Source organism: Brassica napus, chromosome C9, assembly GCF_020379485.1.
Source record: "Brassica napus cultivar Da-Ae chromosome C9, Da-Ae, whole genome shotgun sequence".
NCBI lineage: Eukaryota > Viridiplantae > Streptophyta > Magnoliopsida > Brassicales > Brassicaceae > Brassica > Brassica napus.
Window position 1 is genome coordinate 50,936,603 of NC_063452.1, and position 20,608 is coordinate 50,957,210.

General features: G+C 36.0%; 2 protein-coding genes across 2 annotated transcripts; both read right to left on the reverse strand.

Annotated features, from left to right (window-relative positions):
* Positions 1–4,803: 4,803 nt before the first annotated feature.
* LOC106366654 (probable receptor-like protein kinase At5g59700) lies at positions 4,804–7,992 on the reverse strand. The gene is made up of 2 exons (XM_013806310.3): positions 7,586–7,992; positions 4,804–7,438 (listed from the first exon to the last, which is right to left on the reverse strand). Exon 2 carries the CDS (start codon positions 7,425–7,427, stop codon positions 4,935–4,937), a length of 2,493 nt encoding a protein of 830 aa, XP_013661764.1. The 5' UTR covers positions 7,428–7,438; positions 7,586–7,992; the 3' UTR covers positions 4,804–4,934.
* Positions 7,993–15,951: 7,959 nt separating this feature from the next.
* Positions 15,952–18,201, reverse strand: LOC106366653 (exocyst complex component EXO70H1). The gene has a single exon (XM_013806309.3). It carries the CDS (start codon positions 18,027–18,029, stop codon positions 16,149–16,151), a length of 1,881 nt encoding a protein of 626 aa, XP_013661763.1. The 5' UTR covers positions 18,030–18,201; the 3' UTR covers positions 15,952–16,148.
* Positions 18,202–20,608: the final 2,407 nt, after the last annotated feature.

Here is a 20,608-nt window from a genome sequence, read left to right on the forward strand (position 1 = left end):
AGTTTCTAACCTAATAGTTATATACTTGCCTAAGTGTTAGGAGGCAGAGAGTTTTTTAGCCACCATTGTATTCTTACTTTCAGCAAGAGAGAGAGAGAGAGTTTTAGGAGAGAAAATCATAGAGAGATTTGTGATTGGAACTCCATTGATTCATCTATTATATTCTATGCAGTTTTTATCTATATTTTGTGTCATGAATTGCTTAGCTATGTCTGAGTAGTTTACTTGTTAGATTCAGGGTTCAAATAGGTTAGAGGGATTAGCCCCAACTATAGATTTGCTGAGTTGTGATATTCATTGATTGATTGTTCTTAATGCTGGTTTTAGCCTTGCTAACTAGAACATGAATCTAGGAATTTGCATGTGTTAAGCATCCTTGATCATCCTGTCCTGAATCTAATATGTCATGCAATGACTGCTAGAGAGAGCTAACCGCTGATCTAGGAGACTAATGAGCATTATCAACCCGCGCCTAGGGCTTAGCTAGAAGCTATCGATCGATATTGTCTTCTGACAATCGATCGATATTGCGAAAGGTGTATCGATCGATATCCATATAAGATCATCGATCGACACTTTCTTGTGATAAAAAAACGACGGTTGAGATCCAAGATCTAGGTAGTTAACCAGTGAAACATTGCCATCGCTGATCACTGTGATTAAGGAGTTGAGCTCTAATATATCATGCATACAACTATTAGGCATCTATAGGATTCTAATCTCTAACAACTGAATAGAAACCATGCATCTAATATCTTCCAATAAAGTTACATCCCCAATCATCTTGTTAGTCGAGCAATAGACTTGCTCAATTAGGATTGCTATTTACTTTTAAACCATAAAACAACAAACACCTAGAATTAATAACCTGACTAGATTTAATAGGTTCCCTAGCTGCTTGTGGATTCGATCCCTAAGTACTGCAACTGAACCTCTTATTTGAGAGATTAATTCACTCCTTAGGGTAATTTGAGTGGTATCAAATTTGGTGCAGTTGTCGGGGAGCTTTGATCGCCATTAGATTTAGTGTTATTGATTCTTATTCTTTTCTCAACCCCCATTCTGACACAAAAAAATTTTCTTGTCTTTTCAGGTACATGCCCAGCAGTACCAGAAGCAACAAGGACAAACACCTGCTATTCTCAGAAGATCCTGCTCACTTGGAACGCACGATCCGCAAAGACCAATGTTGCACATCGCTCGACGCAGCAGCTTTCACGTCGATTGATTCTCGCACCCAACCGTCGACCGACATCCGACCTTCATCATCGACCAATCTACATCGTTCGACATCGATCGATACTACACCGCGTACATCGATCGTTCATCAGTCGCGAAACATGGTTGCGATTGTTATTCTCAGACAGGACGAGAATGGAAACCTGTATGACCAGGATGGTCATCTGCGTAATGCAACAGGTCAGAAACTAGACGCTCAGGAGAATGTAATCCCTAATACTGATGCTACAGGAGCTGCTCAACCTGTAGAAGAGGCTGCTCGACCAAGGGCACTGGCTGACTACAATCGTCCAGATGAGTACTACGCCAACATATCAGCTATTCGACTTCCAGAGATTCAGAAGCAGAATTTCGAGCTGAAGCCTCAGTACTACACACTCGTGTCGCAGATACCCTACTTTATTAGATATTGTTCGGTCTATGATGAGTCATACAAATATGCCACCATATTTTTGGAGATACGCTCTAGAAACGTCTGCATTTACGCTAAATAGATGTCCATCAAAATCAGTTGAGAAGACACCATATGAGATGTGGACTGGAAAGGTTCCAAATCTGTCTTTCTGAAAATTTGAGGTTCTAATGCTTATGTCAAACATATGTTTACTGATAAGGTTGGACCTAAATCTGATGAATGCTACTTCATTGGTTGTCCTAAAGAAACCAAAGGTTATTACTTTTACTACCCCACCGAGAACAAAGTGTTTGTTGCTCATAGTGGTGTTTTTCTTGAGAGAGAATTTCTTTTTAAGAAGAAAAGTGGGAGTAAAGTACAACTCGAAGAAGTTCGAGAAACACAGGAAATGGTTTCATCATCTTAGGAAGATGATCAATTAGATTTACGAAGAGTCGTAGAATCTACACCTGTGGAACCTGAAGTGCGTAGGTCCGAAAGGACATGTCACGAACCTGATAGATATGAGGTTTGGGTGACAGATCATCATGATATATTGATAATATAGAGTGATGAACCTACGTCCTTTGAGGAAGATATGATGGGCCCTGACTCCAATATATTGCTTGAAGCAAGCATCTCGGAGTTGGAATCTTCGTTTTAATGAGGCAATCAAAGAGTTTGACTTCATTAGAAATAAAGAAGAACCTTGCGTTGAAAAGAAGACTAGTGGGAGCACAGTTTTCCTTGGTGTTGTATGTAGATGACATACTTTGAGGTTGTTTCTTAATGAAAGACATGGAAAAGCTACATATATCCTTGGAATAAGAATCTATAGAGATAGATTAAATAAGACTACTGGATTATGTCAAGATACTTATATCGATAAGGTCTTACATAAATTCAAGATGCATGGAATGGATTTTTGCCAATGTCTCACGGCATAACTCTTAGAAAGACTCAGTGTCCTTCGACACATGATGAGCGAGAGCGCATGAGTAGAATCCCATATGCTTCTGCTCTAGGATCTATCATGTATGCCATGCTCTGTACTCGTCCAGATTTTGCATGTGCTTTGAGCATGACGAGTCGATACCAATCTGATCCAGGTGAAAGTCATTGGACAGCAGTCAAGAATATCCTCAAGTATTTGAGAAATACAAAGGAGAAATTCTTGGTATATGGAGGAATTTATGAGCTTGTTGTAAGTGGTTACAGCGATGCCAATTTTTCAAAATGACAAAGGAAATTTTCGATCACGAGTTGGTTTCATCTTTTGTCTTAATGGAGAGTGGTGGGTTGGAAGAGTTCCAAGCAAAGCACCATAGTATAGTCTCAATGAATGCAAATGTTGTTGATCCATTGACCAAGCCTCTTCCATGGCCTAAGTATGAGAGTCATACTGCAGCAATGGGTATTAAGTATCTTAAGATGTGATCTTGATTTTAGTGGGAGGCTTTATGTTTATGATATGATGTTCATATTGACATACATTTGATTTTGTATTCAAACTATTGCAATTGTTTCAGATTTATTTGATTATTATACAATTAAATAAATGTCCCAAAATAATTTATATCATTATTATAGGTCATCAAGTATGTGACTTGATCATGAAACTCTATAAGTGAAAGATGCTATGAATTACTGAGGTCCCTAGTCAAGGTTGTTAACGTGAGACATTAATAACCATGAATGGCTAGTATGTGAGGTGACTGATGACTAAGTTTCATGGAGTCATTCAATATGTGGTATTGAAGTCAATTGCATGGATATGTGTTAGAGAACACATGATCGGACTGACCCACTATGAGAACTCTACAAGATTGTTACATGAGTGTCATAAGAGTTTCTCATTACGACTATAGAGTATAGTCCTTAGACCTGAGTTCGTCATGATTCTTTATTTGTGGATTAGTACACTTTGACCTTGTCAAACGTCAGCCATAACTGGTCATTGTAAAGGCATTGATTAGGTGTTCTATGAAGTTTGTAAGGAACATGGATGGAACAAGATGGGATTTGTCCCTCCTATATAACAGGAGATAAATATCTCAGAGCCTATCGAAGATTTGATACTGAGAAATGCATGGCCATGCTCAAACGAGGTGAATGTCAGTCGTTTATTTGATCAGTATAAATCAGAATTCGATAAACGTGATCTAGCTTAATAAGGATGACACTAGCTCTTGCCTTATTCTAAGATCGAGATATAGAGACAAAGGGATTATGAGAATAGATGATTATAGTACAAGTGGGAGATTGTTGGGAATATCCTAAAATCATTTGTACTTACTTTTTATAAAGTCGTAACTTCGAAGTTCGACAATCGTATAATATTAGGTGTTATAATGTTTTGCTAGAAACCGTTTATAATTTATGAATTGATAATTCATTACTAATATTATATGATCCTACAGGGTCACACACCTAAACAAACTTTATCAATATAATTTAGGGTTTGGGAATATATGATATATATATTTGTTGTATGAGATATAACATATTATATGCAATATATGCATATAATTAAAGTTAGTGAATAACTTAATATGCATGTGTGACGTGAAGAGAATAGTTGTATTCTCCTTCATATTGGGCTTAGCCTATAGGCATATGTGTGTTAGGTTCGGTTAGGTTAAGTCCATGTTATATAAGAATATAATAATGAGACTAATCGATGATGAAACTGATGACGGCGAGAAAAACGTGGCCGACTATAAAACCCTGAGAGACAAAAAAGTTTGTCAAGTATTTGAGATTTGATCTCGACGGCACTAGCATCCCGTATCGATTTAGTTTGTGTGCGTGTGGATACCGGTAGAGGAACTATGTTTGGAGTACTAGAAATTTCGACTTGGCTTATTCATCCTTTCTGCTGCAGAATAACCAGGTATATTCGAAACTTTAAATCTAAGTTTATTTCAATATTGACATGAGATTCTAGGCATATAAATTCATAGGTTAATTTATAAATAATTATAAACCGGTATGAATTTCAACGGACTGTTACCCCATCGACATCGTCTATGCGCTCAAGAGTCAAGAGACAAGGCAGGACCCTCTACGGATTCGGCGGTTAAGAACTTTTCGGATTCACGTTTTCTTTTAGCGCGTTTGCGTTTTAATTCTGTTTGGGTACGGCTTTTGTGTGTTGCGGTAGCGTTTCGTTACATGTAATTACGCCTTTTATCGATTCAATGTCAGCGTAAACCACAGTTAAATGCATTAAACCGAAACGAACCGGTTGATTAATTAAATCACAGTCTAATCGTTAATCAATGTACAGAAGCAAAGATTCTTATCGTCCTTCAGATTTCACGAGCTGGGAGAAGACTTTACTCATGGAAACACCTGAAAGATCATCACCACACGACTCCTCTTCTTCTTCTCCAAACCGTCCCTCTATTGCAACACTAACACTCGTGTCTCCATGGTTATTATAATCATTAAACCGTAACGGTAACTCACCGATCATGTTGGTACTGTTATCATCTTCTTGATCACAATCAACACCAGCTTCTTGTAACTGCAAAGCATACTCAAGATTCCACAACACATCTCCCATCGACGGCCTATCAACTCCATAATCAGCTAAACACTTCTCCCCCGTCTCACCAAACTTCCTTAGCGAATCAGGTACGATCTCACCGCGCAGCGACTGATCAATAACCTGCTCAAGCTGTCCTTTCTTCTGCCACTTCATCGCCCACTCAGCTAAGTTCACCATCTCTCTAGGAAGCGTCGGGTCTATAACGGGTCTCGCGCAGAGAACCTCGAACATAACGACACCGAACGAGTAAACATCTGACTTCTCAGTGAGCTGCTGTCTTCTAAAGTACTCAGGGTCGAGATAACCGAAGCTTCCTTTGACAGCCGTACTCACATGAGTCTGGTCTATCTCTGGTCCGGTCTTCGACAGTCCAAAGTCCGCAACTTTCGCCATGAGATTCTCGTCGAGCAATATGTTCGCAGACTTCACATCTCTGTGGATCACTGATTTAGAGTCACCGGTGTGGAGATAATGCAACCCTCTAGCTGATCCAATACATATCTCGAGACGTTGCTTCCAACTCAAGGTAGGTAAACCAGAGCCGTAGAGATGACTCTTCAACGTTCCGTTTTTCATGTACTCGTAAACAAGAATCATCTCCCTGTTCTCGTCGCAGTAACCGATCAAAGACACCAAGTGTCGATGTCGGAACTGAGACAACATCTCGATCTCCGTCTTGAACTCCGCAAAGCCTTGCTGAGACTTGGGGTTGCCTCTTTTAACAGCTACTTGCGTGCCGTCTTGAAGCACTCCTTTGTACACTCTACCAAAACCTCCCACTCCAATAGCACGGTTCTCGTCGAAGCTGTTTGTAGCCTCTTTAACCGCTGCTAGAGGGATTCGGTAGCTTGAGTTAGAAGCTAAACTTGCAACAGTAGCTCCACTTGAGCCTGAAGCTGCTCCATTAGTAGACAAAGGAGTCCAAGTCTTTGAGTGATTACCTCCTCTTCGTTTCTTGAACAGTATAATGAAACCTCCAAAAGCCACTAAAACAAACAGAGAACCAACCGTTGCACCAACGATCAAACCAACATTCTTCTTCTTGGTTAAACCACCACCAGGAAGAAATGTCCCTGTACTAAGCTGACCTTTGGAGTTATTCATCTTCATTATCTCTAACCCGTTCAAAATCCCATTAGGGTAAACCCCGTGTATACTCGACCGACCAATGCTCACACGGATTCTATCACTCTTCTTTTCTGATACCGTCACAAAATCCATAACGTATGCAACGGCTAAAGCGTTGACTACATAAGAGCTTAGATCGAGATCCCTCACAACCATCATGGAGTCAACGTAAAGGTTGAAGTAGAGCTGGTTTAGCGACTTGCTCACGATATCGCAGAAATGGAACCGGAGAAAGTACTGAAACCCGGTTTCGACATCGAACACCCACGTCACGTTGAAATTGCTAGCCGGGTTAGATCCGGAGTTCATCTCGCTGCAAGTACCGTATACACTTTTAGGAGCAGTCTCCTCCGTTGCCAAACCGGGTTTATAATGAACGCTTGGAATCTTAGACACGTTCATAACTAGATTATTCTCGACTAGAAACTCAGAATCTGTCTTCCAAGTCCTCGAAAGAGTGTCGTTATCAGGTGTAACGCGCGGACCGCCCATGTTCACTCTATGAACCGTCTCGAGAGCTTGCAATGACAACTCGTTAAAGCTCCCGTGACTCCCCGCGAACGAAGGATCACCGCTGATCAATGTATCAGGAACCGAAACAACCTCGAGTGCGTTCACAAAGGCGAACGACTTACCGGAGGGAGTAAACGTGAGCTCAAGATGATCCGTGGGTACGTTCAGATAATACTCCTTCATAATAACTCTTGACGTCACGGTGAAATCACTCAAGAAGACATGTGTTTGGGACGAGACTGAGAATTTGGCTGACTCCATTTGAAAGGTTTGGTAATGAAAAGGACTGAAATGGAGACGAACCCAGTGACGGCCTGGAGCGACGGAGAATCTGTACTTGGAGATTCCGGTGAAGATTCTCGCCGTCTGGTAGATATCTGAAACAGAGTTGCGGTTACTTGCGGCGAGGGTTTCGCTGGTAGAGGTTAAGAGGTTTGAGGCAAGGGTATCAGAGATGAACACACGAGCGGTCACAGTGACATTGTTGGGTGATCCACAGTTGATGAGGTAATTATCCACAGGTACGTATCCATGGCAGAGGCAGAGTAGGCAAGTAATAGATGAAACCCAGATCAAAAATCCAAACTTTTCACCACCCATCTTCACAAAACCTAGATTCAAGGGATTCAGTATGAGCAAAATTAAGGTTTTTTTTTTGTTTTAGCAAAGATGACAACTTAATGAAATTAACAACTACAGGGATGAACTTTTTTTAGTAACGGTCTGATAAAATGAAGCAGAAATATAACAATACGTACCTTTAAGGCAAGAAATCCATGAGAGTGGTAAGAGTTGATCTCAAGATTTGCTTGAAAACTGTATATGGAGCTTAACACAGAGGTTCCATTAGAGAATAGAGATGTTTTTTTTTTGTGAAAATATGAAAACATGAACTTTGTGTATATATTTAAGAATATATTAATTTAATATATGCATGTGTGTGTGTGTTGAAGCTAGCTAACAAACAAAAAATGAAAGAACTGAATTGAATTTGTCAGTAAGATTTTTCTGATGGCTGAAGACGACGAAATTTTCCACTCAAGTTTTTTACCAGAAAAAAAACTTGCAGAAAACGTAAGTTGGTACGTTACACTAGACCGCTTTTAATGTGTCAAGAAATAACAATATTTAACACTTTTTCCTCCTCCCGGTTTATTTTGGTTATTAATAATGATTATCATTTCGTTTTCGTCTGTCTGCATCGTCACTCCTAATACACTCTATTAGCGCTACACTCTATCATAAAGTTGATCGATATATTGCTATTTTATTTTTTTCTGAAATAAAAATTAAGGTAGTGGATGTATGAACGAAAGTCAGCATATTTCGGGTATTGTGAATTTTCTCAACGCATATACCAAACTTTCGATCGTATTTATGAAGAAAGCACATGAAATGTTTCGGTTTCTGTTTATGGGATTCGGTAATAGATTCTCATTGAATATGCTATTCCATTTTTGTTCTGCTGGGAGGTTCAACACAAGTTTTTTTTACATAAACTTACAAAAGTCACTGTGTCAAAGCTTATCGATTGAAAATAAATGAAGAATGGCGACATTAACCACCCCCACTATTCGCCTACATGTAACATAACATATATTATAGTTTATGTGAACGGAGTGATAAGATCCCACCCACTATATTTTGATCAAAATAGCGGTAATATGATCCCACTATATATAATATTCCTTGCCAGTTGGGAATTTTGTAATATAATGCTTAGATATCAACCCAAAAAGACACTTATGGTGGACCTGGTGTGCCGATGAAAAAATGACACATTTAGTTCCGACACTGGAAAGTGGAACACAACACTTTTGTACATTTGTTTAATTTTACTTGAAGTGGCTGCCACTTTGATGGCTTTCTTTCGTGTGTTAATAGTATTATTGTAAAATATGGGTTTATTTTTTCTATTTTCAATAAAAGATGGTTACATGCCCAAGTTCTGATCAGGGATTGAAACAGTTGTCAAGTTAAGAGGACTGTATCTGTTTATGGCGATCGGGTTATGTTGCCATAGAAGAATGCATGCGACCTAGAGTACATCCAAGTTGAAGATATTTCATCCGAATTATTTAATTTTTCTTCAAGTAGATAGAGATACTTTGGCTAACTAAGTGATTGACTATGTCAAAACAAAAATTTACATCTTAAAATACTTTTCTTTTACAATTTTTTTTTTTTGATAATCTTGAAGTGATTCCAAAGGCTTTCTAAGCCAAAAGACTAATCACTAAGAGACCCGTAAAATTCCGAGTTTTTTTACCACACTTTTTTTTTTCTTACCACACTTAAGGTATCTATGTGCAGAAGCTCCAGCTGAAACTCTTTTACCATTAGACCAAGACCACTAGGTTTCTTTTACAAACTTTGATAAGATTTCATCTTAACTGTTATGATTGAACTGCATTGAATGGACGGACGTAGTTTTCATGGTGTTGAAAATATCTAACGTCGATTTCATAGGGTTGGGTGATTTGGATTGTTTACTAAATCTAATACTAGCTAGCATTCATAAACAACGGTGGTAAGGTACGTAAATATCGAGTAACACACATCTTGTCGTTTTGTTTTATATCATAGTAGTAAGGGCATCGTGGTTTTATAACAAAAGTTACCGGAAGTTGACAACTCGAACGAAATTTAACCCCCCAAAAAAAGCCCCCAAAAAAAGCATGGCCTGTTCGAATGGGCCCAAACAATGGTTCCGAAATTAAGGCCTTTTTCCTACAGAAACACACTTCCTTGTTTAATGACTTACCAGGAAGACCTGCGCCGATTTATATAAAAATTATTTAAAAAATATCATATAGAAAAATAAAAATTTATATTATTTATCGAATTAATATTTTTGACCTTTAACAATTTTTAAAAAACATTTTTGTTAATTACATAATTTGTTTACTAATGAGCTGATCTCATTTTTAAAAGTATTTTAGGTCAAAAAATCATTTATCATCTCAGGTCTACTATTTGGTTACAATGAAACTATGTCAGCTCGGTTTTACATCATGATTTAGCAATTTAAAAGTTAATTATGGTTATGAGAAGTTTATGTTCATGTGTCAATCCTATCTATCTTCAATATTTTTCTCATTTTTGTGTCGCTTTTCTCATTTTGGTTATTGCTCGATATAAATATTGATTTTTGAGTTTATTCTCATTTCATTATTTTGTTTTGACCTGAGATTTAGAAAATGTTTAAGATTTAAAATTATTAAAGAGATACATACTTAGTTTAAGATTCACGCCTTGTGCAGAATAACTATTTTATATTTATTACTTATTTATGTTTTTCTGCATATTATGAAATAATAATTATATATTAAATAACTAAGAAATCAGTTACTATTATGTAATAAATTGATGTGCACATATAAATCAAACGACCGCTCTTGTTTATTCGCAATAATTTTAGAATAAATAAATCAAAGCAATCAATCTTATTTATCATATATGATATATAATTAAATTTAAATGATATTAATATAGATATATAGTATACTTTTAATATGAATATTTATTAAATGGGGTTTCTACTCATATAATTTTATGGTTATTTGCATATTTATGTAACAAAATTTTACACCAACGATTTTTTTTAATGTAGAATGTTAGTGGTTTCAATAATTTATAACATTAAAAAAAAACAATGAAGATTTCAAAATTAAAATAATAACTTTTCAATATATGTTCAACGCAGGTATCAAAATATAAATATGTATTTTCATATGATGTATAGTTTAATTTAAACGATATGAAATATATATATATATATTAACATAAACACCTATTAAAATAAAATTATCTATTCGTATGATTTTATAATCATTGTATCTTATTATAGAAAAAAATTCAAACCTTGATCACAAATGTTTATGTTATACTTTTAACAGTTTTAGTAATTTATACTCGTTTTTGAAAAATTCAAAATCACCTACATCCGCCACTGCACGTAAAGCAAAAGAGTTACGTACGATCACTCACTCATCAAGCACTCGACACTTAAACCCCACACATATCACGAGATTCTCATTCAATGGCTACGTCCTCCCCAAGATTTACCTCTGCTTCCAAAAGTATCCAAGAGGTAATTTCCTATATCTTCAGGGGTATATCTGGCATTAAACGTATTTCTTCCCAAACCGAACCGGTTTATCTCGTAGAACTCGGTACAAACCAGCATGAGTTTCTGACTCGACAAGATTTTAGTCTGGTCCCTAAGTTTCGGGTCGGGTATCACCCACGATATCTGTTTCCGGTACGCTAGCGAACAACTCTTTAGCTATCTCCGGCGTAATCTCCTCCGCCGGATTCTCCGGTAACGACGTCAGCACTTTCCCCCACGCGAGCTTCTCGAACTTCTCCGCGTACTGATTCACATTCGCCTCGTGCTTTCACCACCCAATATTCAAGCTGAGTAAATGAAAAAGGAAAAATGAAAGGACCCATAGATATCCCATGGGCTTGATACATCCTGTTTTATTTTCTTCGTTTGTTCATCTTTTCTTCCCGCTTTACGGAGACAATATAAGCCAGAAGGAGGTAAAGTCATAAAGAGAAACGAAAAAGATAACAACTAAAAGAAACCAAGTGAAACACACAGCAGTAAGAATCCACCAGTGAAGTGTCACATTTCAATATTTCATGATCTCCATTCCTAATAAATTTTCTTTATTTTGTTATCAAGGGAGTTCCAGATGGAATCTCAATTAATTTTCCAAAATCAGAAATCCAAGTTTTCGTCACTATTAATTTAAATTAACTGCATTACCTAGAAACATAAATCAAGCACTTGTTGTCAATTGAAATAATTGAATCAAGCTACTTCTACTTATAGAATTTTCTCATGTAGTAAGTGTTCTGAATTCTGAAATTAATACTTCGCTTTATTTTGTTACTAATTTGTGCGCACTGAAGTTGATACTTGGCTAAAGTCCTTTCGATGCTATTAGGAAAGTCTTGGGGTGAACCACTTTTTGTTCGTTAGAAATTAGGATATATTTTACCACCAACTACGTAATAACTCGCGCTTTGCACGGAATGTGATTATTAGTTTCGTTATTTTTAATAAAAACACATTAAATCTGTTTAATCTGGATATCGGTTCGTTTTAAGTTATTTTTTGGTTTTTAATCTCATAAAATATAACTATTATTTTAAATTAATATTTATTTTGGTTTATTCGGTTAGAATGTTTGATTTTTTAGTTTTTTTCGGTAAAAACCAAATTTTTTTTTTTTTTTTCATGTTATGAATTTTAGAAAGTTGTCATATCGAACCAATGGTTTCATATCATAGTTTGTAAACGGATAATAGTTCAAGAAAAAGAAAAGAAAATTATTAAGACAAATCATTTCACTACAATTTGGTCAGTAGTGAAAGAAGCACTAAGAAAAAAAATATTTCAACTTCAAAAAAAAAAGATACTTCAGTTATGGTAAATACTTAGTCACAAGGTGCTCATCAAGGTGAACCAATGGTTTGTAAATACTTAGTCACAATTTTTATTTTCATGTTATGAATTTTAGATAGTTGTCATATCGAACCAATGGTTTCATATCATAGTTTGTAAACGGATAATAGTTCAAGAAAAAGAAAAAAAAATTATTAAGACAAATCATTTCACTACAATTTGGTCAGTAGTGAAAGAAGCACTACGAAAAAAATATTTCAACTTCCAAAAAAAAGATACTTCAGTTATTGTAAATACTTAGTCACAAGGTGCTCACATCAAAGTGCACATGTATGTGTATGTAAAAGTATATAAAAATAGTTGACAAATATATAAAGATATTGTTAATTAATATTAAATGACATTTTTGTTCAAAATAATACATGAAAGATAAAATTAAAATTAATTAAAAATTAAAACGGCCTTGATATTAGTGAATTTTTTTCATATAAAGAAAAATAAATTGTATCGGTAAATAAAGGTGGGCACATATCAAATATCCGGGTATTTGGAGGTATTCATGTCAATTCAATCTTTAGCCACATGGATAGTCGGTGACTCTGATATCCGAAATGATTTAGAATTTTAAAGAATATCTGATTTGATCCGTAGATAAAATAAAATTTTAAAAATAATTGAAAATTTTAATAATAACATTTTATTAAAAAATAAAAATAAAATATTATTTAACTTTTTTAAATTTTAATACCTAATATAATAAATTTAATTCATAAAAATATTGTAAAACTTATATAAAATATAATATATATAACATATATATATATATATATATATATATAATTCTGTACATATATGTATATATATGCATATAACAAATCGAATTAGATATCCGTTCTTAATAATATTGGTATTTCTGATTTGCTTTTTTTTATATTGTATTTTAGAATTTGATTTGCTTCGTAGAGTTACGGATATCCATATTTTTTTTGTTCAAATCAAAACGGATAACGAATCAAATCAAAATTTATAAATATTTTGCCCAACTTTATCCGTAAACAATAAAAATAATATATATATATATATATTTATATATATATATATATAGTTTAGCTTTTGATTCGTTATTTGTTTTGATTCGAACTGAAAAATCCAAAGTTTTATTAGAACCATGCATGTGAGTTTTATATTAAAAATATGAAATATATAGTGTGAACACATTCATAAATATAGTGTGAACGCGTTAACATATTTATTATCAAATCATTGTGATGTTGCCACGTGTCTATTATAGTGTGAATGCATTTATTACAATGTTTCTTTTTTAATATATAAGGGATTTTCTAAACTTAGTTGATCATAAAACGATCAAGATAAACACGTAGTGTATAGCAAAATTATGTTAAAATTAAATATATTCGAAACGTGTAAGATATTAGAACAAACTGATAATGCAAATCGTACGTACTACTAAGTTTCCAGTAGTATTAGAGCACCCTCATAAAAAAAATGGAGAATTCTCAGTAGAGTTCTAAATAATTTATTGCATACTAAATATATTAATATGTATATATATGCATGGATTCATAATTTACTTAGAATTTGGTTGTTAACTCTGCAGTCTGCAATAAACATGTTTAGAGCATATCCAAACTTTTAGGCACTAAATCAAATGATCGGTTTTCATAAACCATTTTACAAGGAGATATTTATCAAACATCAAATAGGCTAGCAATCAACCAGTGATGTCTTTTACTTTCTTTAGTTGTGGTGGGGTTGCCAGTTTGTCTTTCTGCGGTCTAGAATAGACATAAGGTTCTTCGTGAAATAAAGTAATATAAAGTACCGTTTTGTGTTCAAAAAAAAAAAAGTACCGTTATTAACGCCGATACAGATTATATTTTAAACACATGCCATATAACAAGGAGATTAGATCTCTTTACGTTTGTTTAGAATTGTAACGTGAGGTCACGTATCCCAAAAGTCGCCTAATAAAATTCATTCATTAACGAGTGCATACGATAAGATAGCGATTGTTCTCAACCAATCTGGTTTGTTTAAAATGTATAGTAGTAGTACTTCTTAGTATCTTGTATTCGTTTTTTTTTTTGAACAAAAAAATATCTTGTATTCGTTATGCAATTGAATTTGCCTTTGAATTTTGTTTTTATACTCTCTTTTATTGTCTCGTAACTAGGTCTGGACATTTCGGGGATCGGTTCGATTCGATTCGAATATTTCAGGTTTCGGGTAATTCGGGTAGGAGGCTAGAGTATCCATTTTGATGTGCCCCGGATCGAGCTGGTCGAGCTAAATCAAAGTGGCACTATCTTGAATGATCTGAATACTCAAGTGAGCTGGACTGACACTGGATGAGCTGAGCATAACTGACACTCACTTGGACAAGCTGAGCAAGCAGGTTCGATCTTCCGAGCTGGTTCGACCATCCGAGAAGCTGGAAATGGCTAACCTTCTTTCTTCAGTTATGTCAAAGGTGATTATTCATGTTCTAAATGTCCAAAAAAGTCTTGGGTTTAATGGTTTTCAAAAAGATTCAAAAACAGACTTGTTCGGGTCAAATGGAGAAACCTAAAAAATATTGGTTAAGGGAAAAGATAGATTTCGACCAGGCCTCAAAAGGACATGTCTTGGCCATATCAGGAGCATAGTCTTCACTTTTCGAAGTCCTAGTCGTGGCTATATCAAGAGGCAGTCCAAGTTTCAGTCAAATACTTTATTTAGTCAAGTCTTTGTTTTCGGTTTTTTATGTCTTGTTTTTAGCACATTCTTCTTTGGATCTCTACAACTTGTAATCCTATAAATAAGGTCTAAAATATCGGAAATATCGGAGGCTTTCCGCAACCTTCGTGCGACCCTTCAATCCATTCAGTTCTCCTTCCGGAGTTCATATCCAAACCGTACCAGTAAGAGTGATCCGTTCCTAGGGTCCTTCACATTTACTACTTGACCTACTTTTGGTTCGGTTCGGTTCGGATAGTTTCGGGTTCGGTTCGGATAGTGAAACTAGGAACCTCAAAATACCCGAAAAATATTCGGTTTTCATTTGGTTCGGGTTTGGGTTCGGATAGTTCGGGTAGTTCAGATAAAATATTGGTTATTTAGGGTAAAATATCAAATAATTAGGATGATTTAGATAAGAATTTCAGATATTTCGGATAAAACTATCCGAAAGTTTCGGATACTTTCAGGTAGTTCGGATACTTTATAATAATTTAGTTATCTTGAACTATTTTCGGATACTTTTAACCGATCTTTAAATTAAAAATATATATTTAGTTATATTATATGTATATATAATTAATATTTTTATATATTCGGGTACCCATTCGATTCTCGGTTCGGTTCCGGTTTGGTTCGGTTATTTCGGATATAGAAATATATGAATCATTCGGGTTTTTGAGGGTTCTGGTCCGGTTCCGGTTTTGAGTATTTCGGTTCGTTTCCGGTTTGGTTCTTCGGTTCCGGTATTTTTTGCCCAAGCCTACTCGTAACTATGTAATGTAATGTAATCAACTTTGGAGTTACATAACACCAGAACCACATTTAGACAAAAGACTCAGGAACTAGTTTCAAACTAATACTAGCCATGACTGATAGCTACTTATAATTTTTCTTTTACGGTCGTATGTCTTTGGTGCTAATTCAATAAATATCGTATTTTCCTTCTCTCGTTGATAAGTCGCAAAGTTACAAAAAGAATCAAATGAATATTTATTAATAAAAAGGAGAATTCGATCAATAATTTAACATATCTGTACAATGCAACAGCAAAAGGAGATACGATACGATCATCCATTCATCCATCACTGTACCCACTTTAACCACACACCACCCAAAATAAATAATTATCGCTAATATGAGGTAAAATATCATGAGATTCTCATTCAATGGCTACGTCCTCCCCGAGATTTACCCGTTGTCGTCGAACCGGTTCCGGATCCAGATCCGGTTGTTGTCGAGGAACTACCTGAGCCTCTGCTTCCAAAGTACAGATCCGAGAGGTAATTCCCTATATCTTCAGGGGTATATCTGGCATTAAACGCATCTCCTCCCAAAGCGAACCGGTTTACCTCGTAAAACTCGGTACAAACCAGCATGAGTTTCTGACTCAGCGAGATTTTAATCCGATCCCTAAGGTTCGGGTCGGGTATAACCCACGATATCTGTTTCCGGTACGCCGCCTCGAACTCGTCGTTGAACCTAGCGAACAGCGCTCTAGCCTCCTCCGGCGTAATCTTCTCCGCGGGATTCTCCGGTAACGACGTCAGCACTTTCCCATACGCGAGCTTCTCGAACTTTTCCGCGTACTGATTCACCTTCGCCTCGTGCTTCACCACCCAATCGTCTCCGAGAAGGAGCCTCAGGTTAGAGGAACGGACCTTAACGACGACGTATTGGAGATTGTTCGCGAGGAATAGATAAGACAGTGCCACGTCTTTATACGGCTGAGCTTTACCGTCGATTTTGCAGAGAGTCAGAAGAATCACCCACGCGATTCGTTTGGACACCGGAGACGAGTACAAATCCTCCGGATGAGCATCATCTCCGCCGCCGCTGATGAATAAAGACTCCGGCAAAGGAGACGGCACGGTTAGCTGCCAGTTCTCGAAGATGACGGAGATAGACTCGTCGTAATCCGCGAGGAAGGAGAGGTAGTTCATGACGTAACGAGTGAGAGGATGAACGCCGCCGCCGACGATCAGCGTTTTGGACGCTTCCTTCTGAATCGCGGTCTCGAAATCATTCATCATGAACCTAACCGCATCGCCGAGTTTAGCTAACGAGTTGATCACCTGAGACCTAACGGCGGCGGCCGAGTCGAAGTAGAATATCGACTCGATCTCGACGAAGAGGTTCGCGAGCGACTCGTACATGTCGAGGAACCGGAACATCTTCTCCGGCGATAGTTTCTTGATCTTAGCGGCGTGTTCCGGGAAGGCGAAGAGCGCTAAGGCTCCCTCTTGCGTGATATCGGTGAAAGAAGCTTCGACTATGTTAGTGGAGGAGGAGAACACGTGGTCGGCGAGGATCCTCTCGCCGAAGAAGAGTTTCCTAACCGCTAGCTTCGCAGCTTGTAGCCACGACTTGATCTTGGGCTCGAGAATCTCCCAATCCATCTTCTGAATCTGATGCAGAGTCAATCTCTCCACCGATAAGTTGTGCAGCGTCTCGTCCACGATAGATCTCCGCACGGTTTTGTAGACATTTACGCATTCTTTAGCGTATCCCGTGGAGATCATACAGTCCGCGATCATTTTGAGATCGTCCATCGCGTCGGAATCTCCGCCGGAGAATCTATGCTCGTCGGCGGCGGCGTTTTCCTCGTACGAGCCGCCTTCGTCTTCCGAGTCGGAGATGCTAGTCACCGTCGAGGTGCTGAATCTTCTCGACGATCTGCAAGACCGTAGAGAGACGGATTCAGGGTGTAGGTACTGTTTATTCTCCTTCAGCACGCGGTGGAACTCAGATTCGAGGAGGTTCATCGCGGACTGCATGAGGTTCTGCGCGTAGATGAGCTTCTCCGAGGAGGGGCTGACGGCGACCAGGCGGTGCATGGTGCTGTGCAAATGCCTGACGACTTCCACGAACTCCGCCGCTTCGCTACGACTGTTTGTGGAGAAGAGGAACTCGTCGGAGGAGGAAGTCCATTTGGATATGACGGTGGTGATGTCCCTCATACACTCTTGCACAGCTGTTTCCGCGAGAGATTGGTGAGCTGTTTGTTTCTCCGGTGGAGGTGATGATCGGAACAAGTGTTTCCCCATTTCTCTGAGCTCTGTGTTGTGTGTGTTGCTCTGTTTATTCCCTCTCTATTAATTGCGTGAAGAGGATACTTTCTTGTTTTTTGTTACTCAACAAAAAAAATAAAACGTCTGGTTTGTTTGTAATCAAGTGAAGAAGATAATAAGAAGAGGAAGGTAGAGGCAGAGAACTATTTATACAAATAACTTTATAAAAGTATTACTTAATTATATAGATACGGACGGCTGATTCAATGGCAGATTGGCATATGTTTGTGTATGTGTATGTGTATGTGGAGGAGAAATGTTCATTAGTCAAACGCGGTGTCAAATACGACATGACATTTGATAAAGTCAAAGCAAAGAGTTAATTCTGTCTATCCACCAAGTTGTTTATTACATTGCCTGCACTGTAGCTGTAATTTTTTTTGTTTTGTAAAGTTACCGTTAACAAAAGGACTACTAGTATTAAATTATCATATTAATTGTAATTTATAAGTATACTATTATTAAATGCAGCCAAAATATCAGAAAATAATTTAAATAAATGTAAAGGGTGCGTAATAGTAATGTCAAGAGCTGTACAAATCAGGACGGCAAAAACACACAGTTTTAAATGATATTAATATTAATGTTGGTCCATCAGTTACAGATTGTTTCTTGACAGTTGTTTTGCAAGGTAATTCTTAATAGTTATAAGTTATAACAGATCTAATAGAAGACATTTAATTAGAATATGAATTGCAACTGTTAATTAGCTTTCTACCAATACATCTGTTAATTAGGTTTCGAACAAGACATCTATTAATTAGCTTTCTTAGGTATACTACAGTTTTGATATTTTGGGAAACAAGATTGCAAGGAAGGTTCACTTCTCTAGCTTTCAATGTTGAAAGTGTACGCCCTGCCGCCACATAAATGAAATCCACAGTTTTCAAAAGATTTTCAAAGTTCTTAAATTGCCATTATACGACTACTATGTCATAGTTTTCTCCATCTATTGCTTATAACTAATACTATCTCCGTTCCTGAAAGTAAGATGTTTTAGATTTTTTTCTTGTTCCACAAAAATAGATTTTCTATATTGTTAAGGTATTTTTTTATACTTTTGAGGAACATTAATTGATAATATTTGAATTGATTAAATTTTATTGGTGGAAAGTTATTGGAAAGCGTATAAAAAAGTAAAAAATAGATTAAATTATAAACATTTATTAAATTCTTAATATACGTGTATACTCTAAAAAATCTTACTTTCAGCAACACAATTTACTATAATTTAATAATCAGATGTCAAATATAAGATTTGAAGTTTTGAACTAATCAAATACTACCAAATTGATCGAAGACTCCTTAATATCTACTATTTTGTAAAGGAAAAAGAGCTTTATTTTGAAATTAAACTATCTTAAAAAATCACACAACAAATATGTAAGGTTGCATCGTATATTTCAAAATTCAAAATTATACAACTTTAACATTTTCATATATGATAGAATTCAAATTCTATATATTGTGTAATTTTTATTATGGTTAGTCATTTGTTAATGTTTTAGATAATTTGAATCTTTTACAATATCCTTAGTCTAATATGAAATTACGGAGTAATATTATTCAATAATTTCCTATTTGGAAAAAGGATTTATATGGATCGCAGTGTAATCACTAGTTGGCTTAATTTTTTTATAGAAATGCGTAGATCTAAGTAATATCATAAAACTATAGAGAATGACTGTAATCAGCTGACAATCCATTTGACTACAAAAAATTCAACCGACAATCGAATAAAAAGTAAACTACCAAATTCAACTTTCTCAAAAAAAAAAAAAAAAAAACTACCAAATTCAGTGTGATCTATTTGATCTACATCCGTAACTATATATCTGAAGAATACTTATGCCCCTTATTTTATACGAGATAGATTTTTTAGATTTTTTTTCTTGTTCCACAAAGATAGATTTTTTATATTGTTAACGTACTTTTTTATACTTTTGAAGAACATTAATTGAAAATATTTGAATTGATTAAATTTCATTGTTGGAAATTAGAAAATGTATAATAAAATAAAAATTAAATTAAATTATAAATATTTATTAAATTCTTAATAAGCGTAGATACTTTAGAAAATCTTACTTTCGGGAATGGAAGAAGTATTATTGGTTCTGGAGTTAGTGAAGGAAAAAAAATACAATAATTATTTTTATCTTTTCTAGAAAAAATAAGATAATTCTAAAATAGGAAAAAGCCAATGAAAAAAGAGAATCTAAAGCTAATTCAAAAAAGTAACACGTGCTCGAGTGGTGGGAACTTGCCGACGAGGGATAAAGCTAAAGTCCCATGCATTTCAATTTCAACACATTACGTATGGTCCTCATTCCGCATGGCTCCTAGTGATTTGGATTAGACAAGACTCGAGAGCCGATCCACTCGCCTTCGTTTTAGAGCACTTAGTTTTGTCTTTGTCCTAAACTCCTAATACAATAATGGAGTATATAACAATAAGATATTGACCTCTGTGACCGTTTGTTTACGGGTCTATCCAAATAACCTGTTAACGTATGGATAGTCATAGTCCATCAAAGGCTACTTGGTTTTAAAGAAAT

What these genes read in the sequence shown, in the direction of transcription:
- LOC106366654 (XM_013806310.3), bottom strand. Translation starts at nt 7,427, where the DNA reads ATGGGTGGTGAAAAGTTTGGATTTTTGATCTGGGTTTCATCTATTACT.
- LOC106366653 (XM_013806309.3), bottom strand. Translation starts at nt 18,029, where the DNA reads ATGGGGAAACACTTGTTCCGATCATCACCTCCACCGGAGAAACAAACA.